Source organism: Lissotriton vulgaris, chromosome 4_1 (assembly GCF_964263255.1).
Source record: "Lissotriton vulgaris chromosome 4_1, aLisVul1.2, whole genome shotgun sequence".
Lineage (NCBI taxonomy): Eukaryota > Metazoa > Chordata > Amphibia > Caudata > Salamandridae > Lissotriton > Lissotriton vulgaris.
The window spans coordinates 205,649,184-205,673,088 of NC_141691.1; the positions used below are offsets into that span (position 1 = coordinate 205,649,184).

General features: G+C 51.0%; 1 protein-coding gene across 2 annotated transcripts in view; it reads left to right on the forward strand.

Annotated features, from left to right (window-relative positions):
• The window catches only part of THOC2 (THO complex subunit 2), a 1,289,207-nt gene that overhangs the window by 608,854 nt on the left and 656,448 nt on the right, over nt 1–23,905 (forward strand). For both annotated transcript variants that reach the window (XM_086918507.1, XM_086918508.1), the window contains exon 21: nt 11,995–12,159. In XM_086918507.1, coding sequence (XP_086774633.1) covers nt 11,995–12,159 — 165 coding nt within the window. The remainder of the gene's footprint in view (nt 1–11,994; nt 12,160–23,905) is intronic.

Below are 23,905 nucleotides of genomic sequence, written 5' to 3' on the forward strand. Positions count from 1 at the left end.
TGTCCTTTTTGAGACTGTAAGGTACCATGGCCAAGACACTTCTGCATACTCACCCACACGCACTAATGAGGATATGGAGTATGGCTACAATGAAGATTTTAATTACACTGTGGACACTGATCTGGATGACCAGACTCAAGTCTGGACAGACCCTGTTGACCCGGGGGAGTCACAGACTATTCCTGACACTCCTTCTTATCCTGTCAAGACTTCCCCAACAGAGGATACAGCTGCTTTTAACGCATTAATAGAAAGAGCAGCACGCAACCATGATGTGGAAATGCATGCTGACCCAATTGAAGAGGACTTCCTACTTGACACTTTCGCCACTTCAGAGAAATCAGCCAAGACATTGCTAATGTTGAAAGGTGTCCTTAAACACGCAGGAGACATTTTCAAGGAAACCACAAGAGCAAGGGTTGTTAACCCCAGAATCGTAAGAAAATACAGACCGGCGCCTGTAGACCCTACATATATTAAGGGACAGCTGCCATTGGACTCTTGCTGGTATCAAATGCTCGTAAGCGTGCCAACTCACAAACCACTGGTGATGCTCCTCCTCCAGACAAGGAGTCCAAGATATTAGAAGCTTCTGGAAAAAGGGTAGCTGCTCAAGCAGCTAATATATGGAGAATTTCTAATACACAAGCCCTATTAGCTAGATACGATAGAGCTCATTATGACACACTAGAGCAGCTGCTACAACATTTGCCTGATGTCTACAAGGAGGGAGCAGAAACACTGATACAAGAGGGAAAACTCATATCTAACGCATCCATTAAATGTGCGCTAGACGCAGCAGACACCGCAGCCAGGGCCATCAATACAAGTGTCATGCCCTGGGTTCAAACCTGAGATTCAAACCACATTATTAAATCAACCTGTGAACCCTGATTATTTATTTGGTCCTGATGTGGACACAATGTTAGAAAAGATTAAAAAGGACACAGAGACAGCCAAGTCTATGGGTGCCTTGCATTCACAACAATTCAGAGGAGGCTCCTTTCGTCACTCCGGTAACGGAGGAGCTACACGAGGCCAGGCATCTCAGCAGATGCCATACAATAAAGGGAGCACGCAAACCACCTATAATAAAAACAATAGAGGTGGATACCGTGGCAACAGCAACAAAGGCAGAGGACGAGGGAATAACAACACCAGATCCTCCGCCAATACTAAACAGTGACGTCTTGTCACTGCCCCCAGACCATGTAACACCGGTCGGGGGACGATAACAGCAGTTCCTGCCAGGATGGGAACCACAGACAGGTGGGTGAGGCAACTTATCCAGTACGGCTATTGTCTAGAGTTAACCTCCACTCCACCCAACATACCCCCAAGGCACCGTCCTATGTCCGCAGAGCACATGCACTTATTGCAGCAAGAGGTCATCAGCATGCTGCAAAAAGGGGCCATAGAACTCGTACCTATACAACAACAGGGTACAGGGGTATACTCGCTGTACTTCTTAATTCCCAAAAAAGACGGGTCTCTCAGGCCAATACTGGACCTCAGGCCCCTAAACCAATACATCTTGTCAGAACATTTTCACATGCTCACATTTCATCAGGTTCTACCATTACTCAGTCAGGGAGATTTCCTCGCAACACTAGACCTAAAAGACGCATATTTCCACATACCGATACATCCGGCACACAGGAAATATCTCAGGTTTACAATACAGAATCAGCACAACAGTTCAAGGTCCTGCCTCTCGGGTGACAACGGCCCTCAGGGTGTTTACCAAGTGCCTAGCGACAGTAGCTGCGCACCTACGGAGACAGCATATTCACGTCTACCCATATCTGGACAACTGGCTTATCCAAGCAAAGTCAGCCCAGCAATGTGCCAGCCACATGTCCCGCACTATTCACCTCCTACACAGCCTCGGATTCTCATTAAACTACCTAAAGTGTCATCTTCAACCCGCCCATGTACGACAGTACCTGTGAGCGACAATAGACACTCTGGCAGGAAAGGCACAGCCAAACTCGGCAAGAATCAACAGCATTCAATTACTGATTCAGAAATTCAGACCTCAACACTCGCTCCCGGAACGGGTGTTTATGCAGTTGATAGGCATGATGACCTCCTGCATCTTCATAGTCCCTCACGCGAGACTACACATGCGTCCGCTTCAGGAGTGCTTAGCACGGCAGTGGACCCAGGCTCAAGGACAATTAAAAGACCTAGTGTTGGTGACCGGTCGCGCATACAACTCTCTGCATTGGTGGAACCAACAAAACCCTTGCAGGGGACGACCGTCCCAAGAGCCTGTACCACAAATAGTGCTTACAACGGACGCATCTCTCCTGGGATGGGGAGCGCATGTCCTCCATTACACAGTGCAGGGACTATGGACGACACAGCAAAAGAAGATGCACATCAACCTGCTGGAACTGATGGCAATCTTTATGGCAATGAAGGCGTTCAAAGTACATTTGTGCAACAAAGTCGTGCTGATCCGGACGGACAACATGACTGCCATGTACTATATACAGAAGCAGGGAGGGACACACTCTCCACAGTTATCACATATAGCGCAAAGCATGTGGAAGTGGGCCATTCAAAGAAACCTATTCCTCATGGCGGAACACCTCCCAGGCAGGGACAACCAGATGGCGGATCTGCTCAGCAGACACAGCCACCAGATGCACGAGTGGGAGATACATCCCTCAGTGCTACAACCATACTTCCAGCAGTGGGGTCACCCAGAGATGGACCTGTTCGCCACAAGGGAAAACGCAAAATGCCAAAGCTTCGCCGCCAGGTTTCAACATCCGCAGTCTCAGGGCAATGTGATATGGATGAAGGGGTCAGGCAGGTTTGTGTACGCTTTTCCCCCAGCCCCACTCATACCACTAGTGGTACCCAAACTGCGACATCACTCAATGACACTCATCCTAGTTGCTCCAACGTGGGTGAGGCAATCGTGGTACACCACGTTCCTAGAACTTTCCGTGGTGCCTCATCAAAGGCTGCGATTAACACCCAGTCTTTTAACGCAGAGCCATGGAGACATTCAGCACCCAGATCCGCAACAGTTGAACCTTGTGATCTGGCTCCTGAAGTCATAGAGTTTGTTTACCTAAATCTGCCTCCTGACTGTATGAATATTATCAAGGAGGCAAGAAGACCTACGACCAGAGCATGCTATGCGGCAAAGTGGAAAAGATTTGTCCTATTTTGTAACAATAATGACATAAATTCGCTAGATGCATCAACTCAAAACATCATATGTTATCTGTTACATTTACACAGATGCTATCTAGCCTACAGTTCCATGCGCATACATTTAGCTGCAGTGGCAGCTTATCTTCAGAACAGGCAGCCCCTTTCACTCTTCAGAGTACCTGCTATTAAAGCTTTCATGGAGGGACTCAAACGAGTGATTCCTCCAAAACACCCAACCTTCACCTGTCTGGAACCTGAACGTGGTTCTAACCAGACTGATGGGATCACCTTTTGAACCTCTACACTCGTGTGAAATACAATTTCTAACATGGAAAGTGGCTTTTTTAGTGGCGATTACATCACTTAGAAGAGTTAATGAGCTGCAAGCCCTAACTATTCAGGAGCCATTCATCCAAATTCACGCAAATAGGGTAGTGCTACGTACAAACCCTAAATTTATGCCAAAGGTGGTATCCCAGATTCACATCAATCAAACAATAGAACTGCCAGTGTTCTTCCCAAATCCAGATTCAGTGGCAGAAAGAGCTCTACATACACTAGACGTTAAAAGAGCTCTCCTGTTTGTTGCCTTTTCACCACAGCACAAAGGCAACCCCATTTCCAAATCAGGTGTAGCCAGATGGATTGTTAAGTGCATACAGATTTGTTATCAGAAAGCTAAACGCACTTTAACAGTTCCCCCAAGAGCGCATTTAACACGCAAGTTAGGGGCATCCATGGCTTTCCTAGGAAACATTCCTCTAGAAGAAATATGTAGAGCAGCCACATGGACAACCATACATACATTTACCAAACACTACTGTGTAGATGTACACTCCAAACAGCAAGCAGCTGTAGGACAAGCTGTACTCAAGACTATTTCAGACTGCTACAGCTGGCACAGGCAACCACCGCTAAGGTCGAGACTGCTATACATTCTATGCACAGATATGAATTCAGCAGCCCACATGCCTCGAACTGAATATGCTACTTACCAGTATGCATCTGTTCTTGGCATGTAGGGCTGCTGACATTCATATCGCCCGCCCCCCTCCCCGGTGCTTGTCGCAGCTGTAGCACTTAGAATTAATCTCTAGCATGGACATCACTTACTGTATCATACTCTATCTCTGCCACAATGGCGAGAAACAATCTGAGGATGGAGAGGATGCCCATGCGCACTGTAGTCCGGGAAAGGAGCCACCTATCTCGTGATACTTCGAAGACTCTTCCAGGACAACAATGTGCAATCATCCGGACCCAACACTAGGCGGCCATCTATGCACAGATATGAATGTCAGCAGCACTACATGCCAAGAACAGATGCATACTGGTAAGTAGCATATTCCTTGTCTCTATTCTGATCCCCATCGTTAAATGCTTTGGTTCGAGGCATGTGGGCTGCTGAATTCATATCTGTGCGTAGATCGCCGCCTAGTGTTGGGTCCGGATGATTGCACATTGTTGTCCTGGAAGAGTCTTCGAAGTATCACGAGATAGGTGGCTCCTCCCCTGGACTACAGTGGGCATGAACATCGCCTCCATCCCCAGATTGTTTTTTTCCGCCATTGGGTTCGGATGTGTTTCGGTTCCCTCTGTCGGAATCGATAGTTGTAAAACTTTTCTAACTCGAGACCAAAAGGTCTTTAGGCTGGGCGTCGGTATAGTTTCGTTCGGGTTTTTGTCTGTTCTCAGCTCCGAACTCTTGCTACCTATCCGCGTGCTCTCGGCGCGGACGGGCCTACTCGACGCTCCAGACATGGAACGAACTCCGTTCAAAAGGTGCCCGGTGTGCACCTCCAAGTATTCACACCTCGATGTGCACCCTGTGTGCAACAAATGTTTGTCACCGGACCATGATGAGGCCAGGTGTATGGCCTGCTCGAAGTTCCGGTGTAAGAAGACTCTCAAGATTCGTCGGGCCGCTAGACTCCAGGCCCAGTTATCGGCAGCCCCGGCGCCCCCGCCGGACGACATCTTCGAAGAATTTGTTGAAGACGACGATGTCTTACAGGTTTCGGACTCTAGCCCCGCGTCTGAAGGGGATGCCTACGACGCGGGAGACGAGGACTTTGACGAAGCCGGCGACGAGGTAGGGGACACGATGGGGCCATTGCCACCGTGGGGGATAGCTCGGAGGAAGAGCATCCCCGGACTGACTCAGGGGTCAACCCCCTTCATGCGGCCCAGGTCGAGGGATCGCCTTCGGGCCTTACCCAAGACCTCGTTACTAGTCCAGCAGCCCCGCCTCCGGGCCCGGTCACGGACATTTCGGATGCGCCACTCCCGTTAACAAAAACGAAAGTAAAGCCATTGGGATCCACTCCTCCGGTTTCGAAACCGAAAGTGAAAGCTGCACTGGTGCAGAAGGCTGTGGAGGCATCGACTTCCAAGAAATTCAAAATGGCCGACTTGAAGAGCCGTGCCAAGATGGCCGACCTGAGGGCCTCGGGGTCGACGCCGAAGGCGAAGTCGACCGACGCGGCCGCGTCGGCGCCGAAGATGGTCGAGGTCGATGACCCGAAGAAAGCTTCGAAGAAGCGTCAAGGAGATTCCACGGCTCCGCCCGTCGGGGACAAGGAACGTGAAGTGTCGGCTCCGAAGACGGTGCCTCTCGCCGACCCGACTCCCGACTCGGGGAGATCGCTCAAGCCGGTCAAGCCCTCTCCAGCCTTGACGAAAAAGGTCGCGGAGTCCCTGCAACGGATTCGGAAGGACGCTGTGGTTCCCGATCCAGGGGATGTGGTGCCGAAGCACACACCGAAGCCCACAAAGGCGCAGACGCCTATCCGCTTTACCCTGCCGCCGAAGTCGACGCCAAAGGCTTTCGCTCCGAAGCATGGGGCAGGCGTGCCCTCGAAGGAGGTGTCGACGCCCAAAGCGGCATTGGTGGTGTCGAAGCCTCGGCTCCAGCCACTTGCAGAGGAAGAGCGTCGAGAGGTCATCATCGACGCCAATACCGGAAAACTGTCTCTCCTCAAGAGGAAAATCACCACGGAGCCGGTGTTGGAACATTTTCGTATTCCTCTCAAAAACAAGAAGGATTCTGCGGGTACTTTGGCCCCGATAGAGCCTGCATCTCCACAAGCCTTAGAACATTCGCCAACGCGTTCCAACGCAGGGGATGGTGACGATGAGGAGGTTGAGTACAACTATCCGGCGTACTCGGATCCGGAGGAGGAACATGAACCTTGGTCTGCCGGGGGCGACCCAGAGGACCCGCAATCGGGTCAGGAACCGCAGCTCTTTGCGGCAAAGACCTCACCGACGGAGGACTCGGCAGCCTTCAACTCTCTGATTGAGAGAGCTGCAGCTAACCATGATGTCGAGCTGCATTCGGATCCTGTGGATGTGGACTTTTTGTTTGACACTTTCTCAGTGGCTGAAAAGTCAGTCAAGACACTGCCAATGCTCAAGGGAGTGCTAAAGCACGCGACTGAGGTCTTCAAAGAGCCCACTCGGGCGCGTGTCATCAATCCTCGCATTGACAAAAAATATAAGGCAGCGCCCTCGGATCCAACATACATCAAGGGACACTTGCCATTGGACTCTTTGGTTGTATCCAACGCACGCAAGAGGGCGAACTCGCAGACCACTGGTGACGCTCCTCCCCCAGACAAAGAGTCGAAAATATTTGAGGCCTCAGGGAAACGGATTGCTGCGCAGGCAGCTAATATTTGGCGTATCTCAAACACGCAGGCCCTACTTGCACGCTACGATAGGGCTCATTATGACACCCTAGAAACACTGCTGCAACACTTGCCTGACCAGTACAAGGAGGCAGGGGAAATGTTAATTCAGGAGGGAAAGCTCATCACAAACGCTTCCATCAAATGTGCGCTGGACGTGGCTGATACAGCCTCCAGGGCAATCAACACTAGTGTGTTGCTGAGAAGACATGCATGTCTTAGGATATCAGGTTTCAAACCAGATATACAGACAACCATCCTGAACCAAACAGTTAATCCTGACCACCTGTTCGGCCCTGAGGTGGATGCGACACTGGAAAAAATGAAGAAAGACACAGACACTGCTAAGTCTATGGGGGCCCTCCAGTCTCAGCAGTTTCGGGGTGGTTCCTTTCGCCGCTCCAATACCAGAGGCACCTCAAGGGGTCAGGCATCGCAGTCCACACAGTATTATAAAAGTAATACCCAAACCTCATGCACCAACAAGGGTAGAGGTGGCTACAGAGGCAACAACATCAAAGGCAGGAGACGTGGAAACAACAGCTCCAGGTCCACCACCGCCAACAAGCAGTGACGCCTTGTCACTGCCCCCCGACCACACACACCGGTCGGGGGGAGGCTCCAGCAGTTCCTGCCCGCGTGGAAATCCATCACCACGGACAGGTGGGTCAAGTCTCTTATCCAGTACGGTTACTGTCTGGAACTTACTTCCACTCCACCAAACATACCTCCAAGAAGCCGTCCTATGTCCGGCGAGCACTTGCACTTGTTGCAGCAGGAAGTTCAGGTCATGCTGCAAAAAGGGGCAATAGAGCTCGTCCCACTGCAGGAAAGGGGAACAGGGGTTTACTCTCTGTATTTTCTAATCTCCAAAAAGGACGGATCCCTCAGGCCCATCCTGGACCTCAGGCCCCTCAACTGGTACATTCTCTCGGAGCACTTCCATATGCTCACGTTACAGCAGGTACTCCCTCTGCTTCAACAGGGGGACTTCCTGGCTATGTTGGATCTAAAAGATGCATACTTTCATATCCCCCTGCATCCTTCCCACAGGAAGTATCTCAGATTCACGATTCAGGACCAGCACTACCAGTTCAGGGTTCTGCCGTTCGGGGTCACCACAGCGCCAAGGGTCTTTACAAAGTGCCTGGCGACTGTGGCGGCGCATCTACGACGCCAAAACGTCCACGTCTACCCTTATCTGGACGACTGGCTCATTCAGGCAAAAACAGAACAGCAGTGCGCCGACCACGTGTCCCGCACCATTCATCTCCTGCACGATCTGGGATTCTCTCAGAACTACCCGAAATCCCATCTCCAGCCCGCCCATGTACGACAGTATCTGGGCGCGACGATAAACACTCTGGCAGCCACCGCGCAGCCAAATTCAGTGAGAATCGCCAGTATCCAAACGCTGATCCAACGATTCAGGCCTCAACACTCGCTTCCAGCGAAAGTGTTCATGCAGTTGATAGGCATGATGGCCTCCTGCATCTCCATTGTCCCGCACGCGAGACTACATATGCGTCCGCTTCAGGAGTGCTTAGCACGTCAGTGGACTCAGGCTCATGGGCAACTGACAGACCTAGTGTTGGTGAGCGGTCGGGCATACAACTCTCTGCATTGGTGGAATCCACAAAACCTTTGCAAGGGCCGACCATTCCAAGAGCCTGTGCCACAGATTATCCTGACAACGGACGCTTCTCTCCAGGGATGGGGAGCGCATGTACTCCACTACACAGTGCAGGGACTATGGACACTACAGCAAAGGAAGATGCACATCAATGTGTTGGAACTGATGGCAATCTTCATGGCCTTGAAGGCGTTCAAAGTACATCTGTGCAACAAGGTCGTGTTGATCCGGACGGACAACATGACAGCCTTTTACTACATTCAGAAGCAGGGAGGCACACACTCTCCGCAGCTGTCTCATCTGGCTCAGAGCATGTGGAAGTGGGCCATTCAGAGGAACATCTTCCTCATGGCAGAGCATCTCCCGGGCAAGGACAACCAGATGGCGGACCTGCTCAGCAGGCACAGCCATCAAATGCACGAGTGGGAGATACATCCATCAGTACTCTAACCGTACTTCCAAAAGTGGGGTCATCCAGAGATAGACCTGTTCGCCACAAGGGAGAACGCAAAATGCCAAAGCTTCGCCGCCAGGTTCCCACACCCGCAATCACAGGGCAATGCGATGTGGATGAACTGGTCAGGCAGATTTGCGTACGCTTTTCCCCCAGCACCTCTGATACCGCTGGTGGCACGCAAGCTCAGGCAGCACTCGATGACTCTCATCCTGGTTGCTCCAACGTGGGCTCGGCAACCATGGTACACCACGTTTCTGGAACTCTCCGTGGTACCGCATCAAAGGCTTCATCTCACTCCCAGCCTTCTGACGCAGAGCCATGGCGACATTCAGCACCCAGATCCGCAACAGCTCAACCTGGCGATCTGGCTCCTGAAGTCCTAGAGTTCGGCTACCTCAATCTTCCCCCCGATTGCATGGACATCATTCGGGAGGCAAGGAAGCCCACTACTAGAGCTTGTTATGCGGCTAAATGGAAGCGGTTTGTCGTTTACTGTGTAAACCATGATATTGACCCGCTAGATGCTTCCATTCAGAACATCATTTGTTACCTGTTCCACCTGTACCAATGTAACTTGGCGTATTCTTCCATACGCATTCACTTGTCTGCAATGGCAGCGTACCTCCAGAATAGGCAACACCTATCACTTTTTAAGGTCCCTGCTATTAAGGCTTTTCTGGAAGGACTCAAAAGGGTCATTCCACCACGGACACCACCAGCTCCGGAATGGACCCCCAACGTGGTTCTTACTAGGCTGATGGGTCCTCCCTTTGAGCCACTGCACTCTTGTGAGCTTCAGTTTCTGACTTGGAAGGTGGCTTTCTTAGTAGCAATCACATCGCTACGGAGGGTTAGCGAGTTGCAGGCGCTCACCATCCAAGAACCTTTCTTCCAAGTACACGCTAACAGGGTGGTGCTCCGCAATAACCCCAAATTCTTAACCAAGGTGTATCTCAATTCCATATGAATCAAACAATTGAGTTGCCAGTGTTCTTTCAGAACCCAGAGTCGCTGGCGGAGCGGATGCTCCACACCCTTGACGTTAAAAGAGCCTTAATGTACTACATTAACAGGACCAAAGATTTTCGTAAGACCAAGCAACTTTTTGTTGCTTTTGCCTCACACCACAAGGGAAACGCTATCTCCAAAGCTGGGATCGCTAGGTGGATTGTAAAATGCATTCAGATCTGTTACGCTAAGGCCAAGCGCACTCTCACAATTCCACCAAGAGCCCACTCCACCAGGAAGCTGGGGGCCTCTATGGCTTTCTTAGGTAATATTCCCTTAGAAGATATCTGTAGAGCAGCCACATGGTCTACCACACATACTTTCACTAAACATTACTGTGTAGACGTGCATTCCAAACAGCAAGCAGCTGTTGGTCAGGCTGTTCTCAGGACACTTTTTCAGACTGCTGCAGCTGGCACGGGCGGCCGCCAATAATGGGAGGACTGCTATGTATTCTATGCACAGATATGAATTCAGCAGCCCACATGCCTCGAACTGCAAATGCTACTTACCAGTATGCATCTGTTCTTGGCATGTAGGGCTGCTGACATTCATATCGCCCACCCTCCTCCCCGGCGCCTGTAGCAGCTGCAGTCTTCATACATATATATATGTGTTCGTATATCTGCTCGCAGCATAGGCATCACTCACTTACTTCACTCCATCTCTGCCAATGGCTAAAAACAATCTGGGGATGGAGGCGATGCCCATGCGCACTGTAGTCCAGGGGAGGAGCCACCTATCTCGTGATACTTCGAAGACTCTTCCAGGACAACAATGTGCAATCATCCGGACCCAACACTAGGCGGCGATCTATGCACAGATATGAATGTCAGCAGCCCTACATGCCAAGAACAGATGCATACTGGTAAGTAGCATTTGCATTTTAGTAGAAATTTAAGATTTTATACTGTAAAGTTTTTTTTTTCCTTTTATTCTTTATCTTGTATATGTTTTATTCAGAGAGAATTTGAACAAAAATGTGCCTCTAACTGCTAAGTACTCTGATTTAAGCATGTGAATCTATGAAAGTTCCAATACTAAGGTAAGAAAATAAGTTACTTACCTGTAACTTTAGTTCTCCAGTATTAGAATCTTTCATAGATTCACATGTGACTCACCCTCCTCCCTCTCAACCTTTGAGACATTCATGGCTAAATTTATTTTACTGGTGTTACGACAATCTTAATGTCTGAGGTACCCTCAGGAGGTTTCTAGAAGATGGGGTTGTTCTGATTGGCTAAGAACTTCTTTTGGTCTCTTTTACAAGAATAGAGGGATATGTTACAAAATTGAAATGGGCCTAGGCCTATTTATTGTAGTTTGTACTAGCTTTGCAGTGCTGTTTTGATGTACCGGGGACTCCCATCTCAATGCCTGGGAATGATTCAAGCATGTGAATCTATGACAGATTCTAATACCGGAGAACTAAAGTTACAGGTAAGTAACTTATTTTCTTCTGCACTCCCATGCTGGATTTTTTTTTACCCTGTCTCCACCTATAAAGACATAGAATGAAGAATAGAAACTAGTGTCTGCCTGCTGGGTGGTTCCTTATATGGCTCTGTGACTTCTCAATCAGGGAAGAGCTAGAGTTGAGTGGTAATGCACCACCTGCTAGCAAGACTTAACTATATCAAGCTTCTGCATCTAGTCTAGGCCTGAAAGGATTCACTTAGTGATGAATATGTAGGTAATATAGAGTATCCCCCACAAAAGAAGTGACTTTTCATCACTCTGGACAATACTCGGAATTTGCCTGGCAAGTGAAGGTAAGTTGGATAACCCTCATAATTTATTGCATTTGAACCAAGTTTTGGGTTCCGATCAGATTGGTGTATGTTGAGGTATGCATTTAAAGAGGCAAAATGTAATCTGAAGAGTAGTAGTCAAAAAAGTCTTGTTTGTTACATATGCCGGCTGATTTTTCATTGCTTTGCTACATATAATGCAGTTTTTCAGATATCTATTAGTGCAATAATCTGAATTGATGAAATTTGGGGGCTCTAATTTATTGTACTTTTTCCTTTTAGTGTCATGATACGCTGGTGCAGTTTGGTGGGTTTTTAGCATCCAATTTAAGCACAGAGGATTATATCAAGCGTGTGCCTTCAATAGATGTCCTTTGCAATGATTTTCATACACCTCACGATGCTGCATTTTTTCTCTCGAGGCCTATGTATGCTCACCATATTTCAGTAAGTGAAACCATTTTATGAAATGCTTGCATTTGAGGAGAGGTGCATTTGTTTTTAACCTGAAACTGTTTCCTAAGAATTTTTTTACAGAATGTCTGAAACATTATTCGATTATGAAAATTCAGCTGGATAGATTGCTTCTAAACAATAGGACATATTATATTGTGTATTAAATATATGGTTTTGTAGGGGGCGTGTGTAAGAAAGTGGCTCTGTATATACTGGACCAAAGTAAGGTACAGTGTGCACAGAGTCCACAGTCCCCAGAGGTATGGCGAGGCTGAAGCTAGATAGAACCTTACTCTCCATTGTGGTAGCTTGGTCGAGCAGGAAGGCAGTATCAGAGGACAGTGTGAAGCACTTGATGTACACACTCAGTCAGCAAATGGTCTCACACCCTCAAGAACTGAACTCTAGGCCAATGGTTTGTATAGAAAAATATATAGTTATTTTATTTTAATACCAACAATGGGTATTAAAATATTCTTTCTCAGAATGAGTTACTTTAGTTAAAAACTTTTCAAATAGGCAATAGACTTTGAGTACAATAGTTACAGTTGTTGCAATAGGCAACACAGTTTCAAACACAGTGTGACATTGAGCTCAATGGGAATTTCTAGTTAAATGCAATTAATTATTTTATGGATTACTTTTCTAACCACAGGACTGGATTCTAGATTTAGTCCTGGGACATCTGCAAACAGTTGAGTAAAAGTGTTTTGGTTACAGTTGTGATTTTTAAATAATACTATTGTATTTTAAAAGTTGACAGAAACTGAGATTCTTCAGGTGCAACCACCACTTCGAGAGGTAATTTGGGATCTTGGAGGATAGGTAGGCACCCAGGAGTTGGGCACAGGGGGCCTTGGGGCCCCAGGTGCAGGGGTGTCTTTTGACGTCAGAAAATCTTGCAGTTGGAGGGGACCCTTGTTGTGAGGCTGCCGGTGGCTTCTGGGTCGTCTAGGAGGGTCCTTGGGCACTGGATTCGTGGTCACAATCGCTGGGGGGGCGTCCTCGTGGTCTTTGTCCACTCAGGCACAGGCTGGGCTCGGCGGGTGGAGAGTGTGCTGAATTCGCGGTTCCTGGCTGGCACTAGGGGTGTTGCTTGTTTGAGCAGAACCACTGCTCGTGGGAGTCCCAGTCTTGGTAGAGTCACAAGGCAGTCAGGTCCTCTGTGGTTTTTGAGGTTGCTGACCACTGAAAGCGCCGGGGTGTCAGCAGGAGCAGGTTCGAGGGTCAACAGGCCTGTCGGGCTGGGGCCAAGTCAGTTGGTGTCGTCCTCTTCATAGCAGCTGCATGGCAGGTCTTCTTGTTTCTTGATCTTCTTGCTTGGTTCGGTATCTGGATCTGAGGAAGGAAGGTTCATGGTGCGCCTAAATACTAAATTTAGGGGCGTTACAGGTAGGGTAAGGGCAGGGACCAATAGGTCCCTGTCCAGGGGTGAGTACACCCCTCCTCTCCAGTGGGAGGGGGGCAGGAGGATATCTCTGATTTGGCAGGGCTCCCCATCCTCAAGATGGCTGGAGCCCTGAGTTATGCTTCACCTCGCTACTCCCACCTGAGGGTTGGGGTTGGCAGAGGCTGGCACACCCCCTTTCCTCACTTAGGGTTTCCCGCCTGTCTTCCCGCCAGAGTGGGGGTCAGAACCGGTGGGGGCCAGTTGCTGAGTACAGCAATTGGCCTGGGGAAGGTCACAATAGGTGGCATGCCTTTGAAGCTTCCCCTGTCCATCCTGGGGGAGGATGCTTGGCACCTCGTCCCAGGATGTGCATTATTTCAGGCCCCCCTGGGCGGCAAGCTCTCGACCCAGGGGTCCAGAAGCATTTCTTGTGGTGGCAGCCTTGGTAGCCACGCAGTCAGGACATTGGGAGTTGGTTAGGTTTCAGGGGGCATCTCTAAGAAGCCCTCTAGTGCATTTTACATCAAATCCCACACTGGCATCAGTGTGGGTTTAATGTGCGGAGAGGTTTGATACCAATTGTAGCCATTATGGTGCTGTTGAGTTCGTAATGACAACCTCCCAGCACCATGTACTCTTAATGGCATCACTGCACTTACAGTGCCCAGGAATGGTCCTGGGTACCGTAGGGGCACAGGACTCATTCACCTGTGCCCACACCACTGGCATAGTGCACCCAGCTAGAGGGGTGACTGATGTGTGCCAGGGCAGTGTATTTGTGGGCATGGCACACAGGGATGTGTGCCATGTCGATTCTGTTTAGTTCTGCACCAAAACACTCCGCCTGCAAAGGCTTTGTGCGTCAGGGTACAGGGCCTCTAAGGGTGGCACAATAAATGCTGCAACCCTTAGGGGCCTTCTCTGGTCAGTGCCCTGGGTGCCTAGGGTACCATTTACCAAGGGCTTACCTGTGGGCAGAGGTGCCAATTGGGTTTAGGCTTTTGGGTTCCTGATTGGCAGGGACCCAGGGCACACATAAGGAAAAGTGCAGTCATCAGGCAAAAAGTGGGGGGGTTCCTGCAACAGAAACCCACTTTCCTACAGCGTGGCCAATCTGAAAGAGACACGTTAGTGATAGATTCCTCACCTTAGAATATCCCCAGGCGTCAGACTGGATCCGGAAATTTTTGTGTAGCAGTACCCTTGCGCGTCGGTAGGCGTTGTCTGCGGCTCCATGTCCGTTGTCCGCGTCGTGGGCGCCGTGATGACGTCGTCGGAGTACTTAGACGCCGCCTCCGCGTGCTGACATCAGTTCTTCTTTTTTCCGCGCCAGCTAGCGCAGATCTGGAAAAAGTTGTACCCAAGTCACTTTTTGACTAACCTTTTGAGATCCTTTTTGATCCATTTTTCGAAGTCTATCGACTCCGACGGTGCCGGTAGGGATGCCCGGGTTCAAGCCCTGCGCCGACTGCAACCGACTGATGTCGGTTGCCAACCCCCATCGCCGGTGCCTGCACTGTTTGGGCCTGGAACACGACGACAAGTCCTGCTCCGACTGCCGGGCCCTGACGTCTAAGGCTAGACGGGAGCGGTCCCGTAAGCGACTCGAGCTTCGGCAGTCTGCCCCACGCCGCTCGAGGTCCCGGTCCGAAAGGAGGTCGAGGGACCGGTCGCGGGGCCGGAGCCCCCACAGTTCCGGAAGTCGTCATCGCTCTTCGGGCTTGAAGTCCTCAGGTAAGAGGCACAAGAAGTCGAAGAGGCACCATCGCTCTTCTGACTCCCCCCGACGCTCGGGCGACGCGGCCGGGGGTTCGAGCGACACCGCCCACGTGGCTCCGCTGAAGCCGCAGGTGTCGCGGCCTGCCCCATACCCGCCGGTCCCTGGGCAGGACGCGACGCGGGGGGAGATTGCTGACTTCCTCATGGCCATGAGGTAGTTCGCTCAGCCGTCGGGTTCCGCGGCGCTTCAGGCCAAGCGGTTCCGACTGGGTCCCCACGCGGGCCGGGTGCTTTGGCACCGGCGCCGTCGGCGACTTTGGTCCCGATGCCGCAGGGCCCCACTGGGTCCGATTCCGGATCTGGGTCATCGCCGGTTGACCTAACGACCTCGCCGACGCCGGCCCCTCGGGTGTCGCCCCCGGCGTCGTCCCTAGACGACGTCGGCCCTGGTCCTGTCCTCGTTTCGGGTCCGGTGCCGCTCTTGACACCGCTGGGAGATTTTTATTTCAATGACCCGGCCCCATCTTTTGAGCCCGAGTACCAGGCTCGCATACATTGAATTTTCTCCATACCTTGGAGATCTTCAGTCTTCAACAAGCAGTGACACAGCCTACCCATCAAGCTGGCCACACCCTAGACGGAATATGCACCAACTTTCCCCCTCTGGAAATCCAGAATCCCATCCCCCAAATTTGGTCAGACCATTGCTTGACTCCCTTTCACATTGAACTTCCACGGTCTCAAACACCAGCTAAACCTACCCATAATCCAGTGAACCAGGTCAACTGGACACGAGTAGAAGCTAATTTTAAGATCAACCCCATTGTCAATGCACTTATCCTGAATATGCCTGGTGATGCTGTCCAGGGCTCCAAATGTTTTCACACTTGGATGCGACAGGAGATCAAGGACAGGAGATCAAGGACAGGATACCTCCAAACCGCCCCCAGGGAAAAGGGAAAAACAGGAAGATAAACGCCCCTTGGTTTACTTCTGAGCTAGCAAAAATCCATCTATTATGCAAGAAAAAAGAACGCAGCTGGCAAAAAACCTATGACCCTATAGACAGAAGTTCATACATTCAGCAGAGGAAAACTTACCTCAACGCTATTAAAATAGCTAAGAAGAACTTCTACATCAACGCCATCAATACAGCCAAACAAAAACAAAAAACGGTTTTCTCCATTGTCAAGTCATTTATCCATCCAAGAGCTCTACAACCTGAAATTCCACCATCCTTAGAGTTCTGCAACCGGATTGCGGATTTCTTCGAGGAAAAAATCTTATCAATACAAAAGGACTTCCAACCACCTCGTCAAGCCCTGCCCCCTATTACATCGGCCTGTGGAGAGAACTCGTTGAGTTGCCTTAGATCCTTCACCCCGGTCACACTCCTCCAGACCCGGGAGGCAATTCTGACATGTAAATCCGGTGCCCCCTCTGATTCATGCCCCCCTCGAATCCTTCATCAATTTATTGAGGTGGTCAATCCCATCATAAATGAGATTGTCAACGCTTCTTTGAGCTCAGGCGATGTGCCCCGCGAATGGAATCATGCAATCGTGAAACCTCTCATGAAAAAATAAAACAAATCTCCCACAGACCTCTCAAATCTATGCCCAATTTCACTCATCCCTGTTTTAGGCAAGATAACCGAACAAATTGTCCACAAAGAACTAAAAAGTTATGTCGAAGCTCTTCACATCCTTCATCCCCAACAATCGGGTTTCCGTTCACACCACTCGACGGAAACTGCTTTGATAGAACTCTCCGATTCAATAAAACTATTACAGGATGGAGCGAAGAACACCGTCCTGATCTTATTAGACCTCACGGCGGCGTTCGATACCATCTCTCACTCCATACTGATAGACAGATTGAGGGATATAGGAATCACTGATGTAGCATTAGACTGGATAATCTCCTTCCTGGCAGATAGATCCCAAACCATCTCCTTAGGCCCTTTTCTTTCTAAAGAGAAAAAAGTACACTCTGGAGTCCCTCAGGGCTCAATATTAAGCCCATTAGTGTTCAACATCTATATGGTCCCCCTCATCTCTTTAATAGAGTCATACGGCATATTAGTGACATCATATGCCGATGACACTCAGCTCATTGTCCCTTTTGGAGAACGATTCTACAGATGCTGAGCTAAATCTAAAAAAGTGTCTAAGAGATGTCTTCTGCTGGATGGATCAAAACCACCTTAAATGCAACACCAATAAGACAGAAATCCTCCTCATGGGTAAAACCCCCGAATTCTGTCCCAGCAAATGGTGGCCTGAGGACATCCCGGCCCCCCCTCCTCACTGAGGTCCTTAAACCGCAGTCAAGCTCGGCCGAGCCTCTGCTGCCCTTTAATGAGGCCTTGTCAGACGTTCTTTTGGGCACTTGGTCCAGACCCGCCACAGGACAGCCTGTGGATAGGAACGTGGCCAGACGCCACCGCCCGGCTCTGGGTGACCCTTGCTTTCTGTCTACCCATCCCACCCCTGAGAGCCTGGTTATCCAGGCCTCCGATTCCCAGACCGCATTCCCGTCGGCTCCCCCCGACCGGGAATCTAAGAGGTACGAGAATTACGGGAAGAAGATATTCTCCTCCCTAAGTTTGGGATTGCGGTCCGTTAATACCGCGTGCCACTTAGGCTGCTACACCCACTCTCTGTGGGACACGGTCGCGCTGCCACACTGCCCGTTGGAGGTACGGGCTAGACTCGGCCAAGCCATGGTGGAGGGCCGGGATACAGCACGGTATTCCATCGGTGTGGGCTGGACACTACCGACACTCTGGGCAGAGTGATGTCAACGACGGTGGCGATTCGTCGTCATGCCTGGTTGAGGTCCACCAATTTCTCAGCCGATGTCCAAAACACACTTATGGACATGCCGTTCGATGGCCGTCGCCTCTTTGGCGACAAGGCAGACCATGCGCTGGAGCGCTTTAAGGACTCCAGGGCTATGGCCAAGTCATTGGGCCTCTCGGCACGGTACTAGCAAATTGGAGGCTTTCGCTCCTTTCGTGGCCAAGGAAGGGGCGCCCCCACACGTACCGCCAGCCACGCACCGCAGTCTACTATCCAACGCGGTGGCGGACGTGGAAACCGCCATGGCGGTGGTCGGGGTCCACGGCGAGGCCAGTCCACACCTACCCCTGCAGCATCCGCCTCGAAACCTTCCTAGTCCGTGCTTTCAGGCCCATGTGACGCCAGTGGGGGGCAGGGTTCGCCATCACCTCCACCACTGGCGCACTTTCACATCGGACAGGTGTGCTGCAAATCGTCGGGAGGGGCTACTCCCTCCCTTTCGAGACGTCCCCTCCAGCCATGCCACCGCAGTGCCACCGCGTGTCGGGGGATCACTTGACACTTCTGTGGGAGGAAGTTAGGCCCTCTTGGCCAAGGGGGCCATCGAGCGCGTTCATGGGCCAGAAGTAGAGTGTGGTTGTTACTCCCACTACTTTCTGGTACCCAAGAAGGGCAAATGGTGGCCTACGCCCTATCTTGGACCTACGGAACGTCAACGGCTTTCTCCGGAAGAAGTTCAAGATGCTGACGTTGGCTCAGGTCTTAGCTGCCCTAGACCCTGTAGACAGGATGGTAGCGTTGGACTTGCAGGATGCTTATTTTCACATCCCCGTCCTGCCGGCCCACCGGCGTTACCTGCTGTTCACGGTAGGACACGAGCACTTTCAGTTTACCGTGCTCCCCTTCGGCCTTACCAGTGCCCCACGGGTGTTCACGAAAGTGATGGCGGTGGTCGCAGCTCATCTGCGCAGGTTAGGGGTTTGTCTTCCCTACCTCGACGACTGGTTGTTGAAGGCGGGCTCGCCCCAGACAGTCGTCAGCCACCTCCAGACTACTGCCGACCTCCTGCACCTGCTGGGGTTCTCCATCAATGTGCCGAAGTCACACCTGTGTCCCTCTCAGCAGCTCCTTTTCATCGGAGCGGTTCTCGACTCGGCGCAGTTTCGGGTTTACCTACCCGAGCAGCGGGTTCGGGATATACAGGCTCTAATTCCACTCTTTCAGCCTTTATCCCGGGTCTCGGTCAGGTTGACGCTGCGGCTTCTGGGGCTGATGGCCTCCTGCGTCCTTCTGGTGCATTACGCCCGGTGGCGGATGCGGGCTCTGCAGTGGGACCTGAAGTTTCAGTGGGCCCAGCATCAGGGCAACCTGTCCGACCATGTCCTGATCTCAGAGGGCACTGCGAGACAGCTGCAGTGGTGGCTCACGGACCGCGATTGAGTCAGGGGCAGATCCCTCTCCCTTCCCCAATCGGAGCACGTGATTGTGACGGACGCGTCCCTCCTGAGCTGGGGAGGCCACATGGGAGAGGCGGAGATCAGAGGACTCTGGTCTCCGGCGGAGTCCCGGCTCCATATCAACCTTTTGGAGCTACGGGCGATTCGTCTAGCACTGAAGGCATTCCTCCCCTCTGTCCAGGGGAGTGTAGTGCAGGTGTTCACGGACAACACCACCGCCATGCGGTACTGCAACAAACAGGGCGGGTATGAGGTTGTGGACCCTCTGCCTGGAGGCTCTGCGCATCTGGCAGTGGCTGGAACATCAGGGAGTCACCCTGGTGGTTCAACACCTGGCAGGTTCTCTGAATGTCAGGGCGGACGAACTCAGCCGCAGGTGCATGATGGATCATGAATGGCGTCTGAACTCGGACGTGGCGCAAGGTCTCTTTCTGCAGTGGGGAGAGCCTTGGTTGGATCTATTCGCCACCGAAGAGAACGCGCAATGTCATCAGTTCTGCGCGTTGGAATTTCCAAGGCGGCACTCGCTCGGAGACGCTTTTCATCGCGAGTTGAGTTGCGGTCTGTTTAACGCCTTTCCGCCTATACCACTTCTGCCCAGAGTGCTGAAGCAGATCAAGCGCAACCGGGCACAAGTCATCCTTGTGGTTCCGGACTGGGCACGAAGGTACTGGTATCCGGAGCTACTCAGAATGTCAGTCGATCCCCCGGTTCGTCTGCCTCTTCAGGAGGACCTTCTGTCACAGCAGCAGGGGACAGTCCTACACCCGAACCTGTTCAGTCTCCACCTCCATGCTTGGAGATTGAGCGGCGACAGTTGAGGCCATTTGACTTGCCTCCTGAAGTCTGTAACATCATTCTGGCAGCCAGGCGTCCCTCTACGAAGTCGGTATACGCCTGCAGGTGGAACAGATTTGTGGCATGGTGCACAGCAAAGGCTGTGGATCCTCTCTCTGCCCCTCTTTCTGAGGTTCTTCTCTTCCTTCTTTCAAGGGCTACCTTTCTGCCCTTTCAGCCTTCCTAAGGTTGCCTGATCAACCATCTTTGTTCAAGTCCCCTATTGTGAATCGATTTCTGAAGAGCATCACACACACGTTTCCACCTGTTCCCTTTGTGATGCCTCAGTGGGACTTGAACCTGGTTCTTACTTTTCTGATGTGCACTCCCGTTGAGCCACTTCACAGCTGTCCTATCCGCCTTCTTAGCTTGAAGACTGCCTTCCTGGTTGCCATCACCTCTGCCAGGAGAGTGAGCTCCAGGCTCTATCCTCTAAGCCTCCTTTCCTTTCGGTCCATCCGAACAAGGTTGTGTTGCAGACAAGGCCCTCTTTCCTGCCCAAGGTAGTCACAGCCTTCCACATCGGGCAGTCCATCACCTTGCCCACCTTCTTTCCACCTCCGCATCCCTCGAAAGAGGAAGAGAGGCTCCACCGTCTGGACCCAAAACGTGTGCTCTCTTACTATCTGGATCGCACACGCAAGTTCCGGGTGGATGACCAACTCTTCATTGGTTACGTGGGTGCTAAGTAGGGAAAGGCGGTGCACAAGCGGACCATCTCCCGGTGGATCATCTTGTGTATCCAGGCTTGTTACTCCTTGGTTAAGAAGGAACCCCCTGTTGGGGTAAGGGCTCATTCCACTCGGACCATGGCGACTACAATAAGGGCTCATTCCACTCGGGCCATGGCGACTACAACTGCCCTTGGCCGAGCAGTGCCCTTGCAGGACATTTGCCAGGCAGCTACTTGGGCCTCGCTGCACACGTTTGCAAGACATTATTGCCTGGACAGCCAAGTCCCGAGGGATGGCTTCCTTGGCCATTCCGTCCTCCAGGACTTTCTGGTGTGATATTGGTTCGCAGACCCACCACCGGGGTTGGTATTGCTGGGGTATCTATTGTAAGGTAAGGAATCTATCACTAACGTGTCTCTTTCAGATGCACAAGTTACTACTTGTGTAACAATATATCTGTAAGAGACATTAGTTAGTGATAGATTCCTTACCGACCCACCCATCCTTCCCCGTTCTGCGAACCGATATCTAGGGTTAAGGTCTTCCCCTTTCAGGGCCCCAGTTTCATTGGCACCAGTGTTGGTTTTTAGCATGGCTCTGCGTTTCTGGCGTGGAAAAGCTGTGTCTAAGAACGGACGTCAGCACGCGGAGGCGGCGTCTAAGTACTCCGACGACGTCATCACGGCGCCGACGACGGACGCGGAGCCGCAGACGACGCCTACCGACGCGCAAGGGTACTGCTACGCAAAAGTTTCCGGATCCAGTCTGACGCCTGGGGATATTCTAAGGTAAGGAATCTATCACTATCTAATGTCTCTTACAGATATATCGTTACACAAGTAGTAACTTGTGCAGCAGGCTACGATGGTGGACGTGCCAAGCTGAGGCTCTGACACCTGGCACAAATCTTTCCAGCCACGCTGCGCCGAAACAGCTAAAAACGAGCCCACAGCCAGCGGAACAATAAAGGAGGCATATACCAGACTTCCTTCCTCAGAGGCGCCGCAATGCGGTGCTAACACGCGCGCCAGGCTGAGACGATCCCGGTATCAAGACGGCAGCTGCTTCTCCGAAGAAGACGGTCACCTCTGCGAGCTTCCAGATAAGCTCCTGATGCTGCCCCCACCCCACCCTCCCCATGACCGGCAACGATGCAGAGAAACATGTGAACTGCCACGAGGCGCAGGACTGCACACCTGAGCATGGGGTGCACAAGACATTGTCCTGGTAAGCAGCAGTGACATTCCTCAAGAGCGCCGTAAGTCGGTGCTGACACAGGCACCAAGCTGAGACGGACCTGGAGTTGAGTTGGCAACCGCCAGGTTGTATCGGTGGCACCGGAGACAGCGCTCACCCCTGTGAGCTTCGGGATAAGCTCCTACAATAGCATGGAAGTTCTATCTTTTAGAATTGACCTGCACCCGCAACACACTTGGAAAGGCTTCTTGGTCTCCCGGCCCACTCAGGGATTTCTCACTCCAACTAATGTAACTACTAATCTCTTCGCATGTAATTTCCACAAAACATTTCGTCCTTTTGGGTGATTTTAATGTTCATAGCGATGGCACCTCGAACCAGGATGCTGTGTTGCGCCTAACAGATCTACTAACATTAAATTTAAACAAGATCAACCAAGGCCCCACTCACTCTGCAGGACTCATGTTAGATCTTATTTTCACCAACTCTTCCAATATGCTGTGCAGAGCCACCAGCCCACTCACATGGACCGAACACTCACTGGTTGAGTTCCAACTCAGGTGCCCTAGGGCACATGACACGTTCCTGAGTGGACGCAGACAGTGTCACAAAATTACTCCTGATAATTTTCAGGATTTAATTATCACTCATTGGAATCTCGATACAGAGAATATTGAGGCTGGCCTAGTCCAATGCAACTTTACTATAAAAACGGCCATTGATCTCTTGGCCCCTCTAAAGCAATGTACCAGATCAGCCATGCGTACCCAGACAGCTTGGTTCACTCCTGTCCTCAACACAGAAAAGAGTTCCTGTTAAAAACTGGAGCGGTGCTGGCACCTTTCCCACAAAGCACTAGACAAAGCATACTCGGTCTAAACAGCTCGGCCTAAATATCACAAGAACATGAACAATGCTCGCATAGCCCATATTGTACTGCAACTAGAGCAGGCTGCGAATGCCCCCAAAACCCTTTCTAAGATTCTTAAACCTTTTACTCGCCCAGAGACATGCAATAATGAGCAATCCCCCACGCAAGCTCTATGTGACAAAATTGCTACGCATTTAACAAAGAAAATCGATATAATTTATAACCTTATCCTAGACGGAAGCTGCCAACGTAATCCCTCTCTTGGCCTCGTACCCCCTGCCTAATATGCAGAAGCTTGAATGCTTCCCCTTGCTTAAGCCTGAGGCTGTAGAGTCCTTACTCAACACAGTTTAATCAGGCTCACCTCTTGATATCATCCCAGCTAAGACCACCGCACTACTGTCCAAACAGCTTGCTATTCTATTCTGTTCTATTCTCAATCTCTCGCTGGAAAAAAGTCTACCCCCTACTGAGTGGAAGGCAGTACAACTAATTCCGATACGTAAGAACTCAAGGATGACCTTTCCAACTGTTGTCCTATCTCGCTGTTACCTCTCCTGAGCAAGATTTTGTAATAACATATTAAACACCTTTTGGACTTTGTTGAAGCCTCCAATTGTCTTGATCCCTCCCAGTCAGGTTTTAGACCCAGTCATAGTACTGAGGCAGCTCTGATTGCTGTCACTGATAACATCAGACAGTCTCTGGACAACGTACAGGCAGTTCTACTGGTGCTGCTTGATCTGTTGGCCTTTGACACTCTCTCACATCAAATCCTGCTCAGTAGA